The 21,396-nt window shown below is 43.1% G+C and overlaps 3 protein-coding genes across 3 annotated transcripts in view; 2 read left to right on the top strand and 1 right to left on the bottom strand.

The window, feature by feature from the left end:
- Positions 1–10,099, top strand: part of LOC135556901 (receptor-type tyrosine-protein phosphatase beta-like) — a 126,602-nt gene extending 116,503 nt beyond the window's left edge. Inside the window, exons 37-49 of the mRNA XM_064990309.1 lie at positions 385–521; positions 659–812; positions 1,223–1,310; positions 1,391–1,435; positions 1,598–1,606; positions 1,715–1,802; positions 1,959–2,049; positions 3,076–3,149; positions 3,450–3,584; positions 7,338–7,454; positions 7,597–7,757; positions 7,875–8,010; positions 8,184–10,099. Coding sequence (XP_064846381.1) covers positions 385–521; positions 659–812; positions 1,223–1,310; positions 1,391–1,435; positions 1,598–1,606; positions 1,715–1,802; positions 1,959–2,049; positions 3,076–3,149; positions 3,450–3,584; positions 7,338–7,454; positions 7,597–7,757; positions 7,875–8,010; positions 8,184–8,342 — 1,394 coding nt within the window. The 3' untranslated portion in view covers positions 8,343–10,099. The remainder of the gene's footprint in view (positions 1–384; positions 522–658; positions 813–1,222; positions 1,311–1,390; positions 1,436–1,597; positions 1,607–1,714; positions 1,803–1,958; positions 2,050–3,075; positions 3,150–3,449; positions 3,585–7,337; positions 7,455–7,596; positions 7,758–7,874; positions 8,011–8,183) is intronic.
- Positions 10,100–10,179: 80 nt separating this feature from the next.
- Positions 10,180–13,558, top strand: LOC135556636 (gamma-crystallin M2-like). The gene is made up of 2 exons (XM_064989994.1): positions 10,180–11,471; positions 13,103–13,558. The coding sequence occupies exons 1-2, from the start codon at positions 11,178–11,180 to the stop codon at positions 13,376–13,378; spliced, it is 570 nt and encodes a 189-aa protein (XP_064846066.1). The 5' UTR covers positions 10,180–11,177; the 3' UTR covers positions 13,379–13,558.
- An 18-nt stretch (positions 13,559–13,576) lies between these two features.
- Positions 13,577–21,396, bottom strand: part of LOC135556632 (cadherin EGF LAG seven-pass G-type receptor 1-like) — a 92,553-nt gene continuing 84,733 nt past the window's right edge. The window contains exons 25-35 of the mRNA XM_064989991.1: positions 20,300–20,474; positions 20,046–20,158; positions 19,883–19,962; positions 19,657–19,783; positions 19,344–19,469; positions 18,937–19,064; positions 17,129–17,235; positions 16,139–16,282; positions 15,829–16,044; positions 15,138–15,471; positions 13,577–15,024 (exon numbers count right to left, since the gene is read on the bottom strand). Of these exons, the coding sequence (XP_064846063.1) occupies positions 15,000–15,024; positions 15,138–15,471; positions 15,829–16,044; positions 16,139–16,282; positions 17,129–17,235; positions 18,937–19,064; positions 19,344–19,469; positions 19,657–19,783; positions 19,883–19,962; positions 20,046–20,158; positions 20,300–20,474 (1,575 nt within the window). The 3' untranslated portion in view covers positions 13,577–14,999. The remainder of the gene's footprint in view (positions 15,025–15,137; positions 15,472–15,828; positions 16,045–16,138; positions 16,283–17,128; positions 17,236–18,936; positions 19,065–19,343; positions 19,470–19,656; positions 19,784–19,882; positions 19,963–20,045; positions 20,159–20,299; positions 20,475–21,396) is intronic.

Raw genomic sequence — 21,396 nt, 5'->3', positions numbered from 1 at the left:
TTTACTATCACCAACAGACACTGATCCAGATTTACTATCACCAACAGACACTGATCCAGATTTACTTTCACCAACAGACACTGATCCAGATTTACTTTCACCAACAGACACTGATCCAGATTTACTTTCACCAACAGACACTGATCCACATTTACTTTCACCAACAGACACTGATCCAGATTTACTTTCACCAACAGACACTGATCCAGATTTACTATCACCAACAGACACTGATCCAGATATGGATCTTATTTTAGATGTATTTTATTTTTGAACTGTGTTTTGATCTCTTGTAATTGTAATGAAATTCAGACATGGTCTACACATTTCCTAGTAAAAAGAATCAAAACTGAAAACCTCTGTGTCTCCTTCACTGTGTCATAGATGCCAGCCCTGTGTTCAACCTGAAGTGTGACTCTCCTAATGACCCCAAGGTGATCCTGTCCTGGACCAAACCCAAAGGTCTGAACCAGGGCTTCCAGATCACTGCTTATGAAACCAACCAACGCCCCCAGGACCAGGTGAGTACAGTAGATACTGGTCAAAAAATAAAAACAAATATTGAATACATTTATGATTGGCTGATTTATTGATTGATTAATTAAATTCATTCATTATTGATTTCATTAATAATTTAATGATTTCTTGATTGGTTTAGGCACACTATAACACTAGTGGTGACTGTATGCCAGTCTGTGGCCACACAGTCTCTGACCTAAAGCACAATACAGACTACACCCTGACTGTAACCACTTTGGGCTGTGGGAGTTCCAGCACCATCCAAACCCTCACCTGCAAGACTGGCATTAATGGTATGTGAGAAAAACAATTGCAATGTCTACTCAAATTTGATGGAATAGGATAGAATATAACAACATAATTACCCTCACAATTTGAAAATGTATGTTTTCACACAATGACTTTGACAGATATTAAAACTGTTATGTCACGATAACTCTGTTCAACCAAAGTCCTGTGGAACTCCCTCAGGACCTAGGTTGCTACAGCTCTTTTACTGTACAAACCACCTGTATGTAATACGTTTATAAAAGGATTCATAGTAAAGTATTCATATAGACACTTATAAGGCACTTTGACCTGTTATGAATGCTTACAGCAAATCTTATAATACGCTATAGGGTCATAAAGGGCATTATGAAGGTTTTTGGAGTGTATCACAAGGCGTCCTCTTACCTTTTCCTCTCTTCCTTCTTCTCTGTAGCTGTCATCGGTGTGGCTGTCGGTGTAACGATTGGAGTTTTTGCCATCCTCTTCATCATCACCGTTGCCTTAGTCATCCACTGGAGGAGGTGAGCGATCATCATCATCACTCGATAAATTAGATGTTTTTGGAAGGTCATATGATTTTTGTGTGCTTTTGTTGTTACAGACAAACCAAGAAAGACACTTCAGACATCCAGATTCACTCCATGAGGTGATTTCTTCGGATCTTTCACTTGTTTCTGTCTCAGTTTGGAAGTTAATGAAACTGTAATTCTGTAATTGCAAAATAAGACAATATTTGTCATAAAATTACTTAAGTTTTTCTTTAACTGCTAACATAACTCTCTTTTAATTTCTCTCTCTTTATTTCCAGAGCTAAAGTGTGAGTATTAACTCTTATGGTAACAGTAGACTATTGAATGATGCAGCACTGTCGCTTGGTGTCACACGTGTTTGTGTTAATGCTTGTCTCCTGTGTCTCTATGAGCAGAAGCGTGGCCGTGAGGGTGGAGGACTACGAGGCTTATTACAAGAGGCAGAAAGCAGACTCCAACTGTGGTTTCGCCGAGGAGTTTGAGGTAAAACATAAAGCTATTTATTCAATCATACACATGATATGGATATTCCATCAGGCAGCAGTTCCATCAGGCAGATTTTCTGTATTCGGTAACTATTCCTGTGCTTGCTTGTTCGCTACTGGTGCCTGGTGGCCTAATGTCTCCCTCTCCTTCTAGGATCTGAAGCCAGTGGGAACAGCCCAAGCTAAAACCAGTGCTATGGCCATGGAGAACAAGTCTAAGAACCGCTACAACAACGTGCTTCCCTGTGAGTCGACCATAACCCCTGACCCTTGACCCCTGTCCTCCTGCCACAGCTACCATTGCTTATCATATCAAATCCTCCATCCTCATTGTTGAACAGACTAACTAACGCTATTATTAGCGTGAGGCACATGGGCTACTAACAGCTTACTACACAACATACACTTAGTATTACTTTCTTAGCTACAGTATACATATCTCCCCGGTATATTACATCATTTATGCAGCAGCATACAATACATTTTTGGACTTACGTTTTTGTGCTGTGCTCACTTTCTTCTAAACCACTCATTGTTGAATTTGCAATTTCCAACTTGTTGTGTAATTTTTATATCCAATAGCCGATAGCAACAGATACGTTTTATCTATAATTTATCTTCATTTTTTCTCTTCATATGACAAGGATTGAAAAGGTTTTGCCAGTAGATTGTTGACTTGATTCATGATTATGACCCTTAACTAAGATGTTGATAGTATGTTGACATGATCAGTCCAATCAAAACTACTGTACATATAACGTGATTTGACGTCATTTTATCTGTGGCCAATAACCTTGAGCCTTCTTGGATGGGCACATCTAATGTAACTCTACGTCAGAAGCTAAAGGGCTAGAATTTTCGAGGTCTCACCTTACACTTCGCGGTGACATAGTGTCCCCATGAGTGACAGAACACGGAGCCAATTACAGTGCAACGCTCCGTATTTTCTGCTGGCTTGCCCCACCACCACAGAAAGGACTGAGCTAGGCTGGAACACCAGCATTTTGGAGCTGCAATACTCAAGAAAACAAAAAAGAGACCATGTTTGTATGCAGTTTCATTAACTCAATGATATATATATTTTTACATTGTTTGCAAACTAATATGTGACATGTATTAATGCCAAAATAACATGCAAAACAGCCAAGCCTGTTAAAAATGTGGGGCTCGAACAGGTGGGGCTCTGCATGAAAGGTTGCCACTTGGGCAGAGTGACAGGAATTCTCTTTCATTTCTATCGATCCTCATTCCTCCTCTTTCCCACATCCCAGATGAATCCTCTAGAGTGAAACTGTCCATCCATGGGAGTCCATTCGACGACTACATCAATTCTAACTACATCCCGGTAAATACTGACCTGTCATCATCATCTTCATCATAATCAGCTTTCTCCGACACTCTACGCTTCAGCTCTGCTCTGGGGTTATTTCACAAATATGATCGATATAGCTAGATAACTTCAATTAAGACTCAGTTATAGGTCTTCATTGTCAGGTTATAGCTAGAGTTAGTAGTATTGAGTCAGTTACATCACATCCATCTAACATTAACCAGGAGATACAGACAAGTATGAAAAGGTTTAGGAAAGTTAGATGGTGATTGTAGTAAATGCTTACGTACTGGGTCGATATGTGTCCTTTGCCAGGGTTACAACTCCAGGAAGGAGTTTATTGCGGCCCAAGGTCCGTTGCCCGTCACCGTCAATGAGTTCTGGAGGATGATCTGGGAGAAGAACGTCCAGACTCTGGTCATGCTGACACGCTGTAATGAACAGGGACGAGTGAGTGCATACACACATATATACATGTGTGCGCACATACACTCAGACACACACATATACGTGTGTGCGCACACACACACACACACACGAGACAGCACACTGAACAGATGCAAGGCCAGCTCGGTCTCGACTCTTCAGTCGGCCAGCTCAAGCAAGTTGTTGTTCAAAAGATGATCACCAAAATGATCATATTTCCAGAAACAGAGAACCCCAAATAATCATATTTCCAGAAACAGAGAACCCCAAATAATCATATTGACAGAAACAGAGAACCCCAAATAATCATATTTACAGAAACGGAGAACCCCAAATAATCATATTTACAGAAATAGAGAACCCCAAATAATCATATTTACAGAAACAGAGAACCCCAAATAATCATATTGACATAAACAGAGAACCCCAAATAATCATATTTACAGAAACGGAGAACCCCAAATAATCATATTTACAGAAACAGAGAACCCCAAATAATAATCATATTTACAGAAATAGAGAACCCCAAATAATCATATTTACAGAAACGGAGAACCCCAAATAATCATATTTACAGAAACAGAGAACCCCAAATAATCATATTTATATTATAGAAACAGAAAATCCCAAATTTATCAGGACTCAGGATATGACCCAGATGCCGACACGGGAGGAGGATAGTACAGTTCTCAGATCATTTATTAAAAACAAGGGGCAGGAAAAGGGCAAGTCAAGGGCAGGCAGAGGTTCGTGATCAGGTCAGAGTCAGACAGGTACAGGACGGCAGACACGCTCGGGGTCCGGGCAGGCAGAGGTTCGTGATCAGGTCAGAGTCAGGCAGGTACAGGACGGCAGACAGGCTCGAGGTCCGGGCAGGCAGAGGTTTGTGATCAGGTCAGAGTCAGGCAGGTACAGGACGGCAGACAGGCTCGAGGTCCGGGCAGGCAGGGGTTCGTGATCAGGTCAGAGTCAGGCAGGTACAGGACGGCAGACAGGCTCGAGGTCCGGGCAGGCAGAGGTTTGTGATCAGGTCAGAGTCAGGCAGGTACAGGACGGCAGACAGGCTCGAGGTCCGGGCAGGCAGGGGTTCGTGATCAGGTCAGAGTCAGGCAGGTACAGGACGGCAGACAGGCTCGAGGTCCGGGCAGGCAGGGGTTCGTGATCAGGTCAGAGTCAGGCAGGTACAGGACGGCAGACAGGCTCGGGGTCCGGGCAGGCAGAGGTTTGTGATCAGGTCAGAGTCAGGCAGGTACAGGACGGCAGACAGGCTCGGGGTCCGGGCAGGCAGAGGTTTGTGATCAGGTCAGAATCAGACAGGTACAGGACGGCAGACAGGCTCGAGGTCCGGGCAGGCAGAGGTTTGTGATCAGGTCAGAGTCAGGCAGGTACAGGACGGCAGACAGGCTCGGGGTCCGGGCAGGCAGGGGTTCGTGATCAGGTCAGAGTCAGACAGGTACAGGACGGCAGACACGCTCGGGGAACTGGCAACAGCGAACACAGGTATAAATACACTGGGGATACCTAGTCAGTTGTCCAACCGAATGTGTCTTCTGCATTTAACCCAATCCCTCTGAATCAGAGAGGTGCAGGGGGCTGCCTTAATCAACATTCATGTCTTTGGCACCCAGGGAACAGTGCCTTGCTCTGCGGTAAAACAACATATTTTTACCTTGTCAGCTCAGGGATTCGATCCGGCAACCTTCCGGTTACTAGCCCAATGCGCTAACCACTAGGCTACCTGCCGCCCTAGGTGTCAACTGGCGACACCTGGAGGGGGGTGGAGACAAGCACCAATCATATTGACAAAAAAATCATATTTACAGAAACAGAAAAACAAAATTATCATATTTACAGAAATATAAAACGCCAAATGATCATATAGTTGAAGTCGGAAGTTTACATACACTTAGATTGGAGTCATTATTTTTTTTTTCACCACTCCACAAATGTCTTGTTAACAAACTCTAGTTTGGGCCAGTCGGTTAGGACATCTACTCTGTGCATGACACAAGTAATTTTTCCAACAATTGTTTACAGACAGATGTTTTCCCCTTAAAATTCACTGTATCACAATTCCAGTGGGTCAGAAGTTTACAATACATTAAGTTGACTGTGTCTTTAAACAGCTTGGAAAATTCCAGAAAATTATGTAATGGCTTTAGAAGCTTCTGATAGGCTAATTTGAGTCAATTGGAGATGTACCTGTGGATGTATTTCAAGGCCTACCTTCAAACTCAGCGCCTCTTTGCTTGACATCATCGGAAAATCAAAAGAAATCAGCCAAGACCTCTGAAAAAAAATTGTAGACCTCCACAAGTCTGGTTCATCCTTGGGAGAAATTTCCAAACGCCTGAAAGTACCACGTTCTGTACAAACAATAGTACTAAAGTATAAACACCATGGGACCACGCAGCCATCATACCGCTCAAGAAGTAGACGCGTTCTGTCTCCTAGAGATGAACGTACTTTTGTGTGAAAAGTGCAACTCAATCCCAGAACAACAGCAAAGGACCCTGTGAAGATGCTGGAGGAAACGGGTACAAAAGTATCTATATCCACAGTAAAATGAGTCCTATATCGACATAACCTGAAAGGCCGCTCAGCAAGGAAGAAGCCCCTGCTCCAAAACCGCCATAAAAAGCCACACTACAGTTTGCAACTGCACATGGGGACAAAGGTTGTACTTTTTGGAGAAATGTCCTCTGGTCTGATAAAACAAAAATAGAACTGTTTGGCCATAAATGACCATCGTTATGTTTGGAGGAAAACAGGGGAGGCTTGCAAGCCGAAGAACATCTCAAGACATCAGTCAGGAAGTTAAAGCTTGGTCACAAATTGGTCTTCCAAATGGACAATGACCCCAAGCATACTTCCAAAGTTGTGGAAAAATGGCTTAAGGACAACAAAGTCAAGGTATTGGATTGGCCATCACAAAGCCCTGACCTCAATCCTATAGAAAATGTGTGGGCAGAACTGAAAAAGCATGTGTGAGCAAGGAGGCCTACAAACCTGACTCAGTTACACCAGCTCTGTCAGGAGGAATGGACCAAAATTCATCCAACTTACTGTGGGAAGCTTATGGAAGACTACCCGAAACATTTGACCCAAGTTAAACAATTTAAAGGCAATGCTAACAAATACTAATTGAGTGTATGTAAACTTCTGACCCACTGGGAATGTGATGAAAGAAATAAAATATGAAATAAATCATTCTCTCTACTATTATTCTGCTATTTCAGTGGGGATCCTAACTGACCTAAGACAGGGAATTTTTACTAGGATTAAATGTCAGGAATTGTGAAATTTTAAATGTATTTGGCTAAGGTGAGGTGTATGTAAACTTCCGACTTCAACTGTATATACAGAAACAGAAAACCAAAATGATCATATTTACAGAAACAGAAAACCCAGAAGGCATACTGGCAGGTAGTCTAGTGGTTAGAGTGTTGGGCCTGTAACCGAAAGGTTGCTAGATTGAATCCCCGAGCTGAAAAGGTAAACATCTTTTGTGCTTCCCCTGAACAAGGCAGCTAACCCACTGTTTCTTGGCCGTCATTGTAAATAAGAATTTGTTCTTAACTGACTTGCCTAGTTAAATAAAAAAAAAAGTAAAAAACACTACTCTAGTTCACCTGATTCCACTTATTGACTTATGCACGAGCCCTTGAATCAGGTGTAGTATTGTGAATTGTCTGGAGTTCCCAGAGGAGAGGTTTGAGAAGGACTACACTAAGCTACCCCAATTCATAACTCACACACCCACCTCTCTCCTCTCAGGTGAAATGTGAGAAATACTGGCCATCTGAGACCAAGCACTTTCAGAATATCACTGTGACAACAACCTCTGAGATCCCCCTAGAAGACTGGACCATCAGGGATTTTGACGTAAAAAATGTAAGTTCCTGTGATAATGAGTGAAACAAATATTACTGATGTTTTCCTCTTCAGCTACTTAGTGGGTCAAACATGGCTCTGGGAAAAATGATCCCTTCCCTATAAACAAAAGACGGTCGCTGTGTTTATGTTTGGCTGACAGGTGAGGACAGCAGAGACACGCTCGGTACGTCACTTCCACTTCACAGCCTGGCCGGACCACGGCGTCCCCGAGACCACGGAGCTGCTCATCAACTTCAGACATCTGGTCCGAGAGCACATGGACCAGTACTCACGCCACTCCCCCACCGTCGTCCACTGCAGGTAAACACACAGTTTCTCACAGTTAACGTCAACAAGTGTTATTGGCTTGAACAGTACATTAACATGACTTCTTTCTCATCTCTCTCCCTCTTTCTCTTTCTGTCTCTCTCCCCTCAGTGCGGGTGTGGGTCGTACAGGTACCTTCATAGCCATCGACCGGCTGCTCTTCCAGATAGAGAGGGACAGTATGGTGGACGTGTACGGCACCATCCACGACCTGCGCATGCACCGGCCCCTCATGGTTCAGACCGAGGTCACTGTTCTACTTTTCAGCATGTTTGGGGGCTTACTGTACAATCCATCCCTGTGGTTAAAAGTAGAAGTTATGCTAATGGGTGCTTATGTGGTCTCTAGGTGAAATGTTTTGACATCTGAATGGTCAGCTTGCTTCATCATATTGAACTATGTTGTGTTACTGTCTTACAGGACCAGTATTTGTTCCTAAACCAGTGTGCCATAGACATAATCCGATCCAGAACTGGAACCAACGTGGACTTAATCTACCAGAACACGGCTGCACTCAGCATCTATGAGAACGTAGAACCCAGGAAAGATACAGCTAAGAATGGCTACCATAACACATAGGCCTCACGTCCACTGCTCTGTCTCTCCAATCCTCCCGTCTCAGTCAGACAGGCCCGTAGAGAAGGGTTTAGAAAAGGGATTGTTCACTGATCATGTTGCCTTACACTGTAGTCTTTTTTTTTCTTTTTTTTTAATCAAACTGGTTTTCTAGTATTTATTTGGTCACGTTTTATGATAGTTGGAAAAATAACATGGAAGATAACGGTTTGTTGAGAGGAACGGATGCACAAATTCCATCCAAAGACCAATAATGGAATGTACATCAAATTATATTTTAGAGATGTAATTCTTATTTTTCCTTATTTGTATATTGCTGCTACTTCTGAATATCTGCTTAGCCTCTTTTTATGATTGTAATGCCAATGTTGTAAGAAATGATGTGTGGTTAAACTGAATGTGCCATACCTTTGTAATCAAAATCAAAGCTTTATATATTGATATAATAATGTAATGCAGATGTAGATTATTGTTAAATGAGACCAATGTTAAGTTGAAATGTATCTCCAGCTTTAGGTATAGGATCAGCACCCAACATAACTGCCCTAAAAAATGTAATACGAAACAACCTCCCCTCTCTTCTGTGCCCTCTCAAGTCTCCAATAAGTGGTGTAATACATGTATTTGTATTTTTAAGGATCACCATTAGCTGCTGCCAAGGCAGAAACTACTCTTCCTGGGGCCCGGCATAATGAAGTCAGTTATATGTGACAGGATAAGTACAATGCACTGTTTTAGAGGAAGACTACTCCTGACAATAGGCCTATGAATGTATTATTTAATATTGGATGTTCAAAGTCAAACGTTAACTTTTCACTCCAGATCATTTTGATATCTAAACAAGTTTAAAATGAGGATTTTCGTGAGAACTTTTGTGCTTCCTACACCCTGTTCTGCATAATGCGCCGGATGCATTTCGGTTTTTACACTGTGGCTTTTTAAATTCTCTTCTTGATGTTTTATTATGGTTGGTGTAAATATTCTTATGATCATGAGAAATGATTGCGAAACTGCTGTGAGAGCCTGTGGTCCTCCTCCGCTGTTAAAACCCACTTTGTGCAATAGCAAATTTCCATTCACACGTCAGACTGTAAACTCAGCTCCTCTCTCAGTAACTCGGAGGGAACAGATTATGAACTGTCTCCCTACTGTTGTTTCCCTAATGTGTGTTCTATAGAAAGTGGTTCATGTAATGCTGTGCATACTGTCTATCTGTGATGCTTCTATCATAGAAGCAGGAAAACAGTTTTTCCATGAGGCGATTTCCCCTTTTTCTAACTATGTGGTTATATATACTGTATGCATGGGCCCAGTCCAAAACCAACCTCTACTTCCTAAAGAACAGGATTGGTTAAATCAATGATGGTATTGGTTCTGCCTAGCTATCTACACAAGTGACCATAAAGGCCTAAGGGCTATGGATATAAGGGGTGTTTCTGGACATAGGTCATAGATTTACGGCTGTGATTGATGTAAAGCCACTATGCTGATATTGTTTTACTGTCTTTGTATCACAATGCACATTGCTTAAGTTCTTCAAAGCACTTATTTATATTGAACATATTACTCAGTGGAGCTCATAAGCAAAGCAGACTCCGCCAATAGTCTTCCTCAAGAGTTTTAGGATTTTTTTTTACGATGCTGTGTGAGATACTATGTGATGCTTGCTGGTACAATGCAAATGAGGAAAAGGTGAATATTTTTGTATCCTTCCATTGGTCAAAACTGTGATTAAACATGTTACACTTTTCTCTCTACAAGTGTCTAATGTGAGCTTCTCTGTGTTACTATTTGGCCACCATGTCCATAGTGTTGATTGAGACAATGGCCCAAGACTTTGTTAAATTAGGCTACACTAACTGGGATAAAATACTTCATTGAAACAAGCACCAATTTGTACCACTGGTCACCAGAGAGTTAGTTACCAATTGTGCTGAATTGCATTTGTGGCATAAAATCACAAATCCCATTAAAGACATGGGACTGATACTAGAATGTTTCACCCATGTTCAAAGCATTAGTGACTTTGTTGAGCTTCACAAGTTTAGACACTTCCGGATGCTTTGGACATGATGTGTGAAAAATTCTAATATCGGTCCCTTTAATTGAATGGGATTTGTGCCACACATGCTAAAACATTAGCATGTGGAAACAGTACCAAGGAAACTAAACCGAAGCATGGATTCCTGTCGTACCTTGTCCATATACTGCTTACAGGTTAAGGAAACCAATGCGTCATTTTTTTTATTTGACTGAACTATCCCTTTAACCAGTGATGTAGTGGTGAAAAAATTGGTGGCAAAATGCTGATCGCTGTTCAGGATTAGAGATGCATTCAATGCATTTTTCTGCAAAATTTGGGTAAACACTCGTGCAAATTTTTTTTTAATGCGTTAACGTTGTTTACCCTGCACTACATCACTGTTGTTAACCCTTTCACAAATTGTTACATTGTTACATTGTTCTGAGAGAAACAGCATTTTTAAAGTCTTTTGAGAGACCCGTGTCCCTGGACATGTGGACAGACCTCAGTGCTCTATGGCCCTCTATTCCATGTTGCTGAATACAATGGGGTTCACAGGTATAAAAAGAAAGGTTTTAAACCAGTAGGATAACAGTTCCCCAGCAAGAGCAGCAGCAGCACAGAGAGACAATATGACCTCCACCGGCATGAACATGAACAGCAGAGTAAGTATTATATTTAGCTTATTTATTCATAGAAATGTTCCTAGCTTGTTACACTGAGTGCACTTTAGTACTCTAGTGTCAGAGCACAAGGCAACCGTAATCCCAGAAAGCTGATTGTCAGTGGGATTGGGCAAGGCCCAACATGTAGCAATGTGTTTTTGTATGTTTGAATGGGGAATAGAAATGATTCTTGCTTATTTTCAGATCACCTTCTACGAGGACAGGAACTTCCAGGGTCGTTCCTATGAGTGCAGCAGCGACTGCCCTGACATGTCCTCCTACCTGAGCCGCTGCCAGTCCTGCAGGGTTGAGAGCGGCTGCTTCATGGTGTACGACCGCTCCAACTACATGGGAAACCAGTGGTTCATGAAGAGGGGAGAGTATTCTGACTTCCAGCGCATGATGGGAATGACCGACATCAGGTCCTGCCGCATGATCCCCATGGTAAGCCTACTAAATCAAAATCAAAATCAAATCAAATCAAATCTATTTATATAGCCCTTTGTACATCAGCTGATATCTCAAAGTGCTGTACAGAAACCCAGCCTAAAACCCCAAACAGCAAGCAATGCAGGTGTAGATGCACGGTGGTTAGGAAAAACTCCCTAGAAAGGCCAAAACCTAGGAAGAAACCTAGAGAGGAACCAGGCTATGTGGGGTGGCCAGTCCTCTTCTGGCTGTGCCGGGTAGAGATTATAACAGAACATGGCCAAGATGTTCAAATGTTCATAAATGACCAGCATGGTCAAATAATAATAAGGCAGAACAGTTGAAACTGGAGCAGCAGCACGGCCAGGTGGACTGGGGCAGCAAGGAGTCATCATGTCAGGTAGTCCTGGGGCATGGTCCTAGGGCTCAGGTCCTCCAAGAGAGAGAAAGAAAGAGAATTAGAGAGAGCATATGTGGGGTGGCCAGTCCTCTTCCGGCTGTGCCGGGTGGAGATTATAACAGAACATGGCCAAGATGTTCAAATGTTCATAAATGACCAGCATGGTCGAATAATAATAAGGTAGAACAGTTGAAACTGGAGCAGCAGCACGGCCAGGTGGACTGGGGACAGCAAGGAGTCATCATGTCAGGTAGTCCTGGGGCATGGTCCTAGGGCTCAGGTCCTCCGAGAGAGAGAAGGAGAGAATTAGAGAACGCACACTTAGATTCACACAGGACACCGAATTGGACAGGAGAAGTACTCCAGATATAACAAACTGACCCCAGCCCCCGACACATAAACTACTGCAGCATAAATACTGGAGGCTGAGACAGGAGGGGTCAGGAGACACTGTGGCCCCACCCGAGGACACCCCGGACAGGGCCAAACAGGAAGGATATAACCCCACCCACTTTGCCAAAGCACAGCCCCCACACCACTAGAGGGATATCTTCAACCACCAACTTACCATCCTGAGACAAAGCTGAGTATAGCCCGCAAAGATCTCTGCCATGGCACAACCCAAGGGGGGGGTGCCAACCCAGACAGGATGACCACATCAGTGAATCAACCCACTCAGGTGACGCACCCCCTCCAGGGATGGCATGAGAGAGCCCCAGTAAGCCAGTGACTCAGCCCCTGTAATAGGGTTAGAGGCAGAGAATCCCAGTGGAAAAAGGGGAACCGGCCAGGCAGAGACAGCAAGGGTGGTTCGTTGCTCCAGAGCCTTTCCGTTCACCTTCCCACTCCTGGGCCAGACTACACTCAATCATATGACCCACTGAAGAGATGAGTCTTCAGTAAAGACTTAAAGGTTGAGACCGAGTTTGCGTCTCTGACATGGGTAGGCAGACCGTTCCATAAAAATGGAGCTCTATAGGAGAAAGCCCTGCCTCCAGCTGTTTGCTTAGAAATTCTAGAGACAATTAGGAGGCCTGCGTCTTGTGACCGTAGCGTACGTGTAGGTATGTACGGCAGGACCAAATCACACACAGATCAGTTAGTTACCGCGTAGTCTTCTTTGTTGTTGTACAACATACACCTATGCCCATTAGTCAGTATGACTACAATCTTCTATACATGCCTGATACATTTAGCGTTACAGTTCACAATTTCTCCCTAAAATATGTTGTTCATCATGTTACAGCACAGAGGATCTTTCAGGATGAGGATCTACGAGAGGGAGAACTTTGGAGGTCAGATGCACGAGATGATGGACGACTGTGACAGCATCATGGATCGTTACCGCATGAACAACTGCATGTCCTGCAACGTTATGGACGGCCACTGGCTCATGTATGAGCAGCCCCAGTACAGAGGCAGGATGATGTACATGAGGCCTGGAGAGTACAGAAACTTCAGTCAGATGGGCTCTATGGGTAGGCTCATGAGCATGAGGCGTATCAACGAGTCCTGTTACTAGATATTGCTTTTTACTGATGTAAATAAGAGAAGCCATTGAATAAAATGTCTGTTTGAAAAAAGCCTAAATGCTTGCACATTTCGTTTACCCTTTATCCAAACCTCTTGACAGGCCATTCTGAAAACATACAAATACTGTATATCATATACCGATCAATTCTTAATGACACAAGAAACACATAACAAATAAAATAAAAAGTAAGGGAAAAAAATCCAAATGTGGTTTATTTTAGTCTGATTGCCAGTGTCTTTTCACAAAAAAATAAATACGTGTATGTTACAATAATGATTCCAGTGTCTGACACAATATCAGCTTTAAAGAGATATGGCTCATCTATAAACATGAAATAGCAGAAAGAGGACTGAGGGATGACATTATTATAACTAGATCATGTACACGGGTGTTTACAGCTCAACAGGGGACTGGGAAAGGGGAGGTCGGTATACTAAAACTAGTAATAGTAGTGGTTACCTTGGGTTTAGACACTATGCTCTGTGGAGGCAGAGAGAAAGGCACACAGTTGGTACTTAAAATGAATATGATTTCCTTGGAAATAATACTGCAACATATTATTCTAAAGAGTTAAAAATCAAGAGTACAGACATGTCTCTGGCTGAACACTTGGCGATAGGATCTCCAGAGATGATGTGTAGAAGAAATAGAAGGATCTACACAAACTCAGAAGCACAAGGTGAAAAGGGTGACAATGAGGCAGCATGGTAACAATCAAAAGGCACATACTGTCATGTTCTACTAAGCACTCAAGAGTAGCAATTGATTTGTATATTACTCTGCCATTTACTGGAACCTGTAATGACAGTATTCAGATTTCAGTGCGTTTTCCTCATTCAATCATCAGGACACAATTGGAATGTACAAGACCTTCACTGTAATACGGAGATGAACATGTCTCCTTATGTGAGAATGACTATATTAAGATGGCTTTTGTTTTACTAGATTTATTATGCGAGTGTTTGAATACTTCAAAGTCATATTATCAGAGAGTATGTTCAGACTGGGAGTACTTTACATGATGTGGATGGCATCTGTAAAAAACCTTGTTGACTGTCATATCTACACATGCTCTCCCAATAATATGACATTACAATACACTACTTACAATGTACAGCTCAGTTATTCCTTTCCTATCAACAAGTCCAAAAAGTAAAAATACAAAATATCTACAAAGTAATTACACGGACCAAAGACATTGATTTGTTTTTTGGACGTTTCTGTCTATGGGCAAACAGCTGGGCACTTGGTGAATGTCTTACTGATTCAGGAGGTCAATATCACATCATGGCACATCTGGTCCTGGAAAAGTCCTCAATCCCAACCTGCTGTCAGTTGCCACCCGCGATGAACAACTACAGACGGCGCCACTTGTTAGCCGTGCCGTGAAGTGCATAGTTTTGTTTTTCCAACTAGCTGCTGCATGCTGGGAGATGTAGTTCTCAGGCTCTCCTTTCTTCCCCTTTTCTCTCAGGCAGTTGCCTGGGCTAACACTGGTCTCCATAGGAGCTTAGGGGCCCCACAGTGACCTTTGAACAGCACGCATGGTATCGGCGCTGTAGCCCTTCTTGTCTTGAGAGCTGGTTGTCTATCTGGAATTCCCTCCAGGTCAGATTGAGGTTTCGTTGCTACTGCTGTTGAAAGAGGCAGAGACAGAGAGAGTTGCTAAAGTCAAAAGTGACTGACGTATTATCCAACATATCTGTTAGAAATGCAACATGGCCACCAATATCTCGTAAACACTCACTCGGAGTCCGAGTCTTGGGCGTCTTGAACCCCATTGACCCCATTGACTAATGGTGACATCATCGTCCTCGTCGTTGTCATGACAACCCCATTGCGCAGGTCCCATGGAGACAACGGAGGGTGTGGAGGCACGGGCAGGCGAGGCGGGGATTTGATGAGGACCCCGTTGCCTCCGATTACAGGGTGTAGATGGGAGGAGACGGGAGACGGTGGGACTGGGGTAGTCCTGGTGGAGGTGCTGTGGGGGTTGTAGTCACTCAGTTTCTCCCGCAGGCGATTCTTCATGTTCTTGTCAGTCAGGGGAGGAGGGGAGGTGATCTTGTTTTTCAGAATGCCTGGTTGTAAACGCAGAGGGTGAATGCACAAACCCCAGTCAGTTATACAAGAAAACACACACTCACACAAACAGACACATGCACCTTATTTGGATAGGAATAACATTTTAGGTACTAGATTAGAATTTTTAGAATTAGAATAGCCACAAAGTCAGATTCCAAAGTAAACATTTGCTACAAAAAATGTGTTTTTTTTATATTAATTTTCAGGTTAGCAGTGTGGTTAAGATTGGGTTAGGTTTCAAATAGAATTTAACATTTAACATTTGTAGAAATGGGCAGGGTTTATGACTTTGTGGCTATGGAAGCTAGTGACGACTCTCTCTTTCTCATTCTCTCTCTCCGTCGCTCGCTCACCCCTTCTCTTCTCTGTCTGGTTGCAGTCAGGTGAACTGGGAGGGGCACTATCATTCTGGTAGAGGGACTCCCTGTTGATCTTGTTGTCCTGGTGGAGCTCCACGTTGACCTTGGTCTCCACACGCAGTAACTCCACCCCGCAGGGCTCCTCACTCTCACTGGCTGTCGGCAGCTCCACTGGCCAATAGGGCATCACGTGATTGGCCACTGTATCCACTTCAGATACAGTAAAAAAATAAACACTTTTAAATATATGAGGTGTGTGTGTGTGTGTGTGTGTGTGTGTGTGTGTGTTTGAACATGAGTCTACCTTTGGGTGTGTTGTGCTGGGACGGTCTCTCGTTGTTCCACCTATGCTTGTGGCTTCCTGTGTGATCATCACATTCTGAGGAGTGGGACGAGGCATAGGAGCTGCTGTGCTCATCCACCGACAGCTCACTGTCCGAGTCCGAATCTGTTACCATGGAAACACAGGAGCTATAACTTACTCTCTGACCGCTGAACTATAGAGTGGTGAGGAGGAGGAGGTGCCCCGCGGACCCATAGTGTTCGTAAATAGTTTAGCCATTCATTGTAGTCATTAGCACTCTGATTAGTTGCTATTTTTGCCTTTCTCGTGTCAATTAACTTGGGACATTATTGGATTGCTCATTATATTAATAAAGTCTGATTTAGTCAACCAATATGATAGTCAGTTTACAAATGGTTAAGGGTACAAGACCGTGTGCATATCTGGCTGCAAAATCACTACATATCCCATCGAACCAGGCGGGGAGAGGCTGCCCGTTGTCACAGTTCCAAGACCAGTCAGAAACGTCCTGCTAACTCTCACTAGTGACGTTGGTAAGAGAAGCTGGGGAGGCTTCTCCTTCACTAGGCTAATACAGGAGACAGATTGTAGTTTTTATGCCCTGATATCAAGAGCTGGTGGCGAAAAGTTTATTTAAACAATTCAGAGTCTGAAACAAATACATCAGATGACGAATATTTAAGAGCGAATTGATATACAATCACGAAATCAGCTGTAACAGTTAAAAGTAAAACAAAGCTTAAAACGGTGTTTGAGTGAACCCTGAATCCCGAAAATGAATGGTGAATTCACTTCCAGATACGGTAGACTCCTTCTTCTCACCACTCTATAGGCCTGAGCAGCCAATGGCACGTAAATTATTGAGACATTCGGATGCATTAAGATTCCCTGTCACATGCATTTTGCTCCACCCACAATAACATCTGCTAAACACATGTATGTGACCAATAAAATTTGATGCCACTCAATGTAACCATATAGGACTTGTACCATCTCTCTTGGAGCACTTGCGGAGGAAGATGGAGGAGTCTCCCTCCCCATGGGGACTCTTTTTGGCTGAGCCGGAGGATGTCGTGCGCTTCTGCCCTGAGTCCTTCCTGTTGGAAGAAAGAAGCATGATGAGCACAGAAATAATGACTTGAGTATGAAATGTGGTCACGATATTCCCATTAACTTTCCTAAAATTCCCAGGTTTTCCAGAAATTCTGGTTGGAAGATTCCCTGAACCAGGAAGGAACAAGCATGAAATCCAGAATGTTGAAAATCTTGAAAAATCTGGGAATTTTGGGAAGGTTACTGGAGTTTTGCAAACCGAAGTAAAACTTAGTCATTAAAAATATTGGCTCGTCAGACCATCACTCTGTTCCAGCTGGCGGATGGGTGTTATTAGGTAGGTACTTTTTGACATAGAAAATATCATTTTCAACAAACCTTAACTTGTCGATACTTCCTCAATTCCCAACTTGGAAGACATCTAATGTCTTCTAACTCTTCATGTCTAGTTGCAGGGGGTTCGTTTGAATTTAGAAAACGTGCAATTATTAAATGAAATAAAAAAAATCTCCACTAAAGTGGAACTGACAGGGTTTTATCGTCATGACATCTTATAAAAATGTGTTCCTATACACCCCCAGAAAGAATAAGATATGAATTATTATTATTGTACATTTTACAATACAGAAAATACAACTGAATAGATTTCTACAAATATTTAAATACCAAGGGTGTCCTCCTACATTTTGGAACTTTACAGTCCTATTGATCAGACAACCATGAACAGGTAGCTGATTTCTCCCTCCCAACGATAAACATCTATGTCAGCCAGAGAGGGATGAGCTAAAATCTAATGAGGCAAGAGTAGATAAACTCTCTGAATTTTTTTCCGTTCGTAGTTGGCCATGAAAATTTCACTGATAATCAATGGGAAATAGTGGCCTGCTCGCCTTCTGCAGCTTTCCAGCCAATGCATGCTTGTCCCAACCCACGTTTTGACAACTGAATGGAAAATACCTGCCCACCCATTTGATCGATTCTAAATACATTTGATTGACAACTAAGAGATATGCATGCTAACTGTGGATAACAGACTTAGTTAAATTCGTCAGTTTTTATCCAAAATATTGAGTAATTGAAACTGAAAAAGTGCATCCCGAATGGGTGGAGGCAGCAACATATGGACAGCTGTGATTTACAAACCGAGAGCAACATTTTTTGGACTAGCAATAAATGTTATTCTGCCAACAATGCCGTAATCTACATCATAGAATATTTCTGTCAAATAGAACCTATTTTTTAAACCTCCTACGAAGTTGATTTTGTAGTATAAACTGGGCATTTGATATTTTTGACTTTGTTTTATATCTGCAAAGTAGTTAAAGTGCTGTCAGTTCCACTTTAAGTCGTCCAGCAGTGTGTCCGCCACCGTCTTGTCTGTCTCAAATTTTGTCATTGAGACAGGTGGTTCCACTCCAAAGTGAGGCATGTCATGATGACAATCATCTGTCTCGATCAATGAGAGAAGATTTGAAATATACAAGATGGAGGCATACACATTGTTGGATTACTTCATGGAGAATTTTCTAAAATCAAATGAAGTCCCTGCCACTTGACATGGACGTTTAGAAGACATTCGTTGTCTTGCATGTTGGGAATTGAGGAAGTATCGCCAAGTTAAGGTTGATAGAATATTATCTGTGCTACGCCAAACAGCACCTAACCTGTAACGGCTAATAGAGCATCACATTAGCCCGGCACATTCTGTTAGCTAAGTAGAGCCCAGTTCCCACCCAGTAAGTCACCTGGCCTGGCTTCTGCTGAAGCTGCGGACTGATCGAACTGTGCTGTCCAGGGAGGCAGTGGACTCTCCGATGGCCGTACGGTACAGACTGTCCTCCTCTGTGTACGAATGCTTAGCGTTCAGTGAACGCTGGGGACACAAAGAAGTAATAAACTAAATTGTAGTCATTCAGCAGACACTCTTATCCAGAGCGACTTACAAGAGCAATTAGGGTTAAGTGCCTTCCTCAAGGGCACATTGACAGATCTTTCAACTAGTCGGATCGGGGATTCAAACAAGTGACATTTCGGTTACTGTATCAGTGCTCTTAACCGCTAGGCTGCCTGCACCCCGATACAACTCAGAACTAATTTCTCAACATAAATGTACAGGTATACTACACTTAACTATGGACTGGTGTGTACTCACTGTGAGGAGAGTGGAGCGGGTGGCAGTAGGCTCCTCCACTATGGATTTCCTCCCTGTGAGGATGTTCTTTAGGTTGGTCCTCACCTCCTTGTTGAAAACACAGTAGAAGAAGAATATGCACACACCCTGAGAGAGAGAGATAGAGAGAGAGAGAGAGAGAGAGAGAGAGAGAGAGAGAGAGAGAGAGAGAGAGAGAGGGGGAGAGAGAGAAGGAGACAGAGAGACAGAGAGATGGATAATTGCACATCAGATAAATATAACCACAGTAAGGCTTTTTGAAGCACTGTTTTTGACAAGCCAAAAAGCCAAGTACCTGAAGGCAGCTGAAGATGGCAAAGAGGTAGTGTAAGGAGAGGATGTCACTGTTGACCGCCATGAGGCCCAGGAGCCAGGTAGCACTGAGGAGCAACAGGAGGAGGAAGGCTACATGTAGGGAACAGCTGGAGAGGAAATGTTTGTTATGTTTGAATGGAATCCAGCCAACATGGTATGCAACATGCTAACTATTTTCTAACCCTACATGGTTATCCTGTACTCACATTGCTCCAGACTTCTCAAATGTCCACTGTCTCTTTCCGCATGAGGCCTTGGAGGCCATGAAGAATAAAGCAATGTTGACCTATGGGAGATGAGACGGAGATGAGTAACATAAACCAATCCAGTATAGTCCAACAAATAAACAGCGTCTACATACACACTCACCAGTACTACTATAGCGATGGGCCCAGCGATACTCCAGATGAGTGTGTCGTGGACAGAAAGCCAACAGAAGTCTGGGTTCCCATAGCCCTCAGGGTCCAACCCTACTGCCAGGCCTACAAGAGAGGAAAAACACACACAGTGAGCATGTGCTTCCAGATGATGTTGTTTATGTTGATTATGTTGCATCTGTGTCCCTCTCTGTCTTTGCATGCATGCATGCGTGTGTGTGGTGTGTGTGTCCCTCTCTCACTCACCGGTGATGATGGCAGGAATGCCCCAGCCAATGGAGTAGTAAAACCTCATGCGGCCGTGGTTGATGTTCCTGACTTCAGTCAGCATGCGGTAGATGTGGAGGCCCTCCACCAACATCCAGGCAAATGTACACATGTAGAAGTAGTGGAGCAGGATGGCTACCATTGTACACATGAACTGAGGGACAGAGAGGTAGGGAAAGATGATTAAAGCCACTGTTTTGAAAGCCAACTGTGCTAATTGTTATTTAAGCTGTCTGTTAAGTCTGGTTCAGTAACTGCTAATCTATAACAACAGAACACAATGGCTGAGGCCAAATCCACATATTGCCAAACAGACACAGAACTATTATTGTCAAAGATAAAGCCACTTAGCACTGCTGTTAAGAGTGTTGGGCCAGTAATCGGAAGGTTGCTGGTTTGAATCCCCGAGCCAACTAACTGACAAATCTGTTGATGTGCTCTTGAGCAAGGCACTTAACCCTAATTACTCCTGTATGCCACCCTGCATAAGAGTGTCTGCTAAATGACTAAAATGTACTCAAGGGGGACTAGCCTTCCTCATGTCAGCATTGGCCTGGACAGGGCAGGCTGTAGCCAACACGCATAGGCTATCCCCTATGCACTTTGACATGTAGGCTAATTATTTATTTACATACGCTTATGTTTTTCTTAACAGAATAGCTACTGTTTTTTGGTTTTCAAATCAATTTAATTGGCTATTTTGGTTAATGGTCTTGGTGCCCTGGCAGATATGGCACAGAATGGCCTTTCCCCGGCGGGAAGGGTTGGGTGGGGGTCGACTGCAGGTACACCATATGTACAAAAGTATGTGGACACGCCTTCAAATTTGTGGATTTGGCTATTTCAGCCACACCCGTTGCTGACAGGTGTATAAAATCAAGCAAATAGCCATGCAATCTCCATAGACAAAGATTGGCAGTAGAATGGCCTTACTGAAGAGCTCAGTGACTTTCAACAAGGCACTGTCATAGGATGCAACCTTTCTAACAAGTCAGTTTGTCAAATTTCTGGCCTGCTAGAGCTTCCCCGGTCAACTGTAAGTGCTGTTTAGTGCTGTTAGTACTGAAGCGCATAGC

The sequence above is a fragment of the Oncorhynchus masou genome, chromosome 15 (genome assembly GCF_036934945.1).
Source record: "Oncorhynchus masou masou isolate Uvic2021 chromosome 15, UVic_Omas_1.1, whole genome shotgun sequence".
Taxonomy (NCBI): domain Eukaryota; kingdom Metazoa; phylum Chordata; class Actinopteri; order Salmoniformes; family Salmonidae; genus Oncorhynchus; species Oncorhynchus masou.
The sequence above is the reverse complement of the archived record's forward strand: the minus strand, read 5'-3'. Positions and strand labels throughout refer to the sequence as shown.

What these genes read in the sequence shown, in the direction of transcription:
- LOC135556636 (XM_064989994.1), top strand. Translation starts at nt 11,178, where the DNA reads ATGTGTTTTTGTATGTTTGAATGGGGAATAGAAATGATTCTTGCTTAT. An exon ending in CCTGCCGCATGATCCCCATG is followed by an intron (nt 11,472 to 13,102) that starts GTAAGCCTACTA and finishes ATCATGTTACAG; the next exon opens with CACAGAGGATCTTTCAGGAT.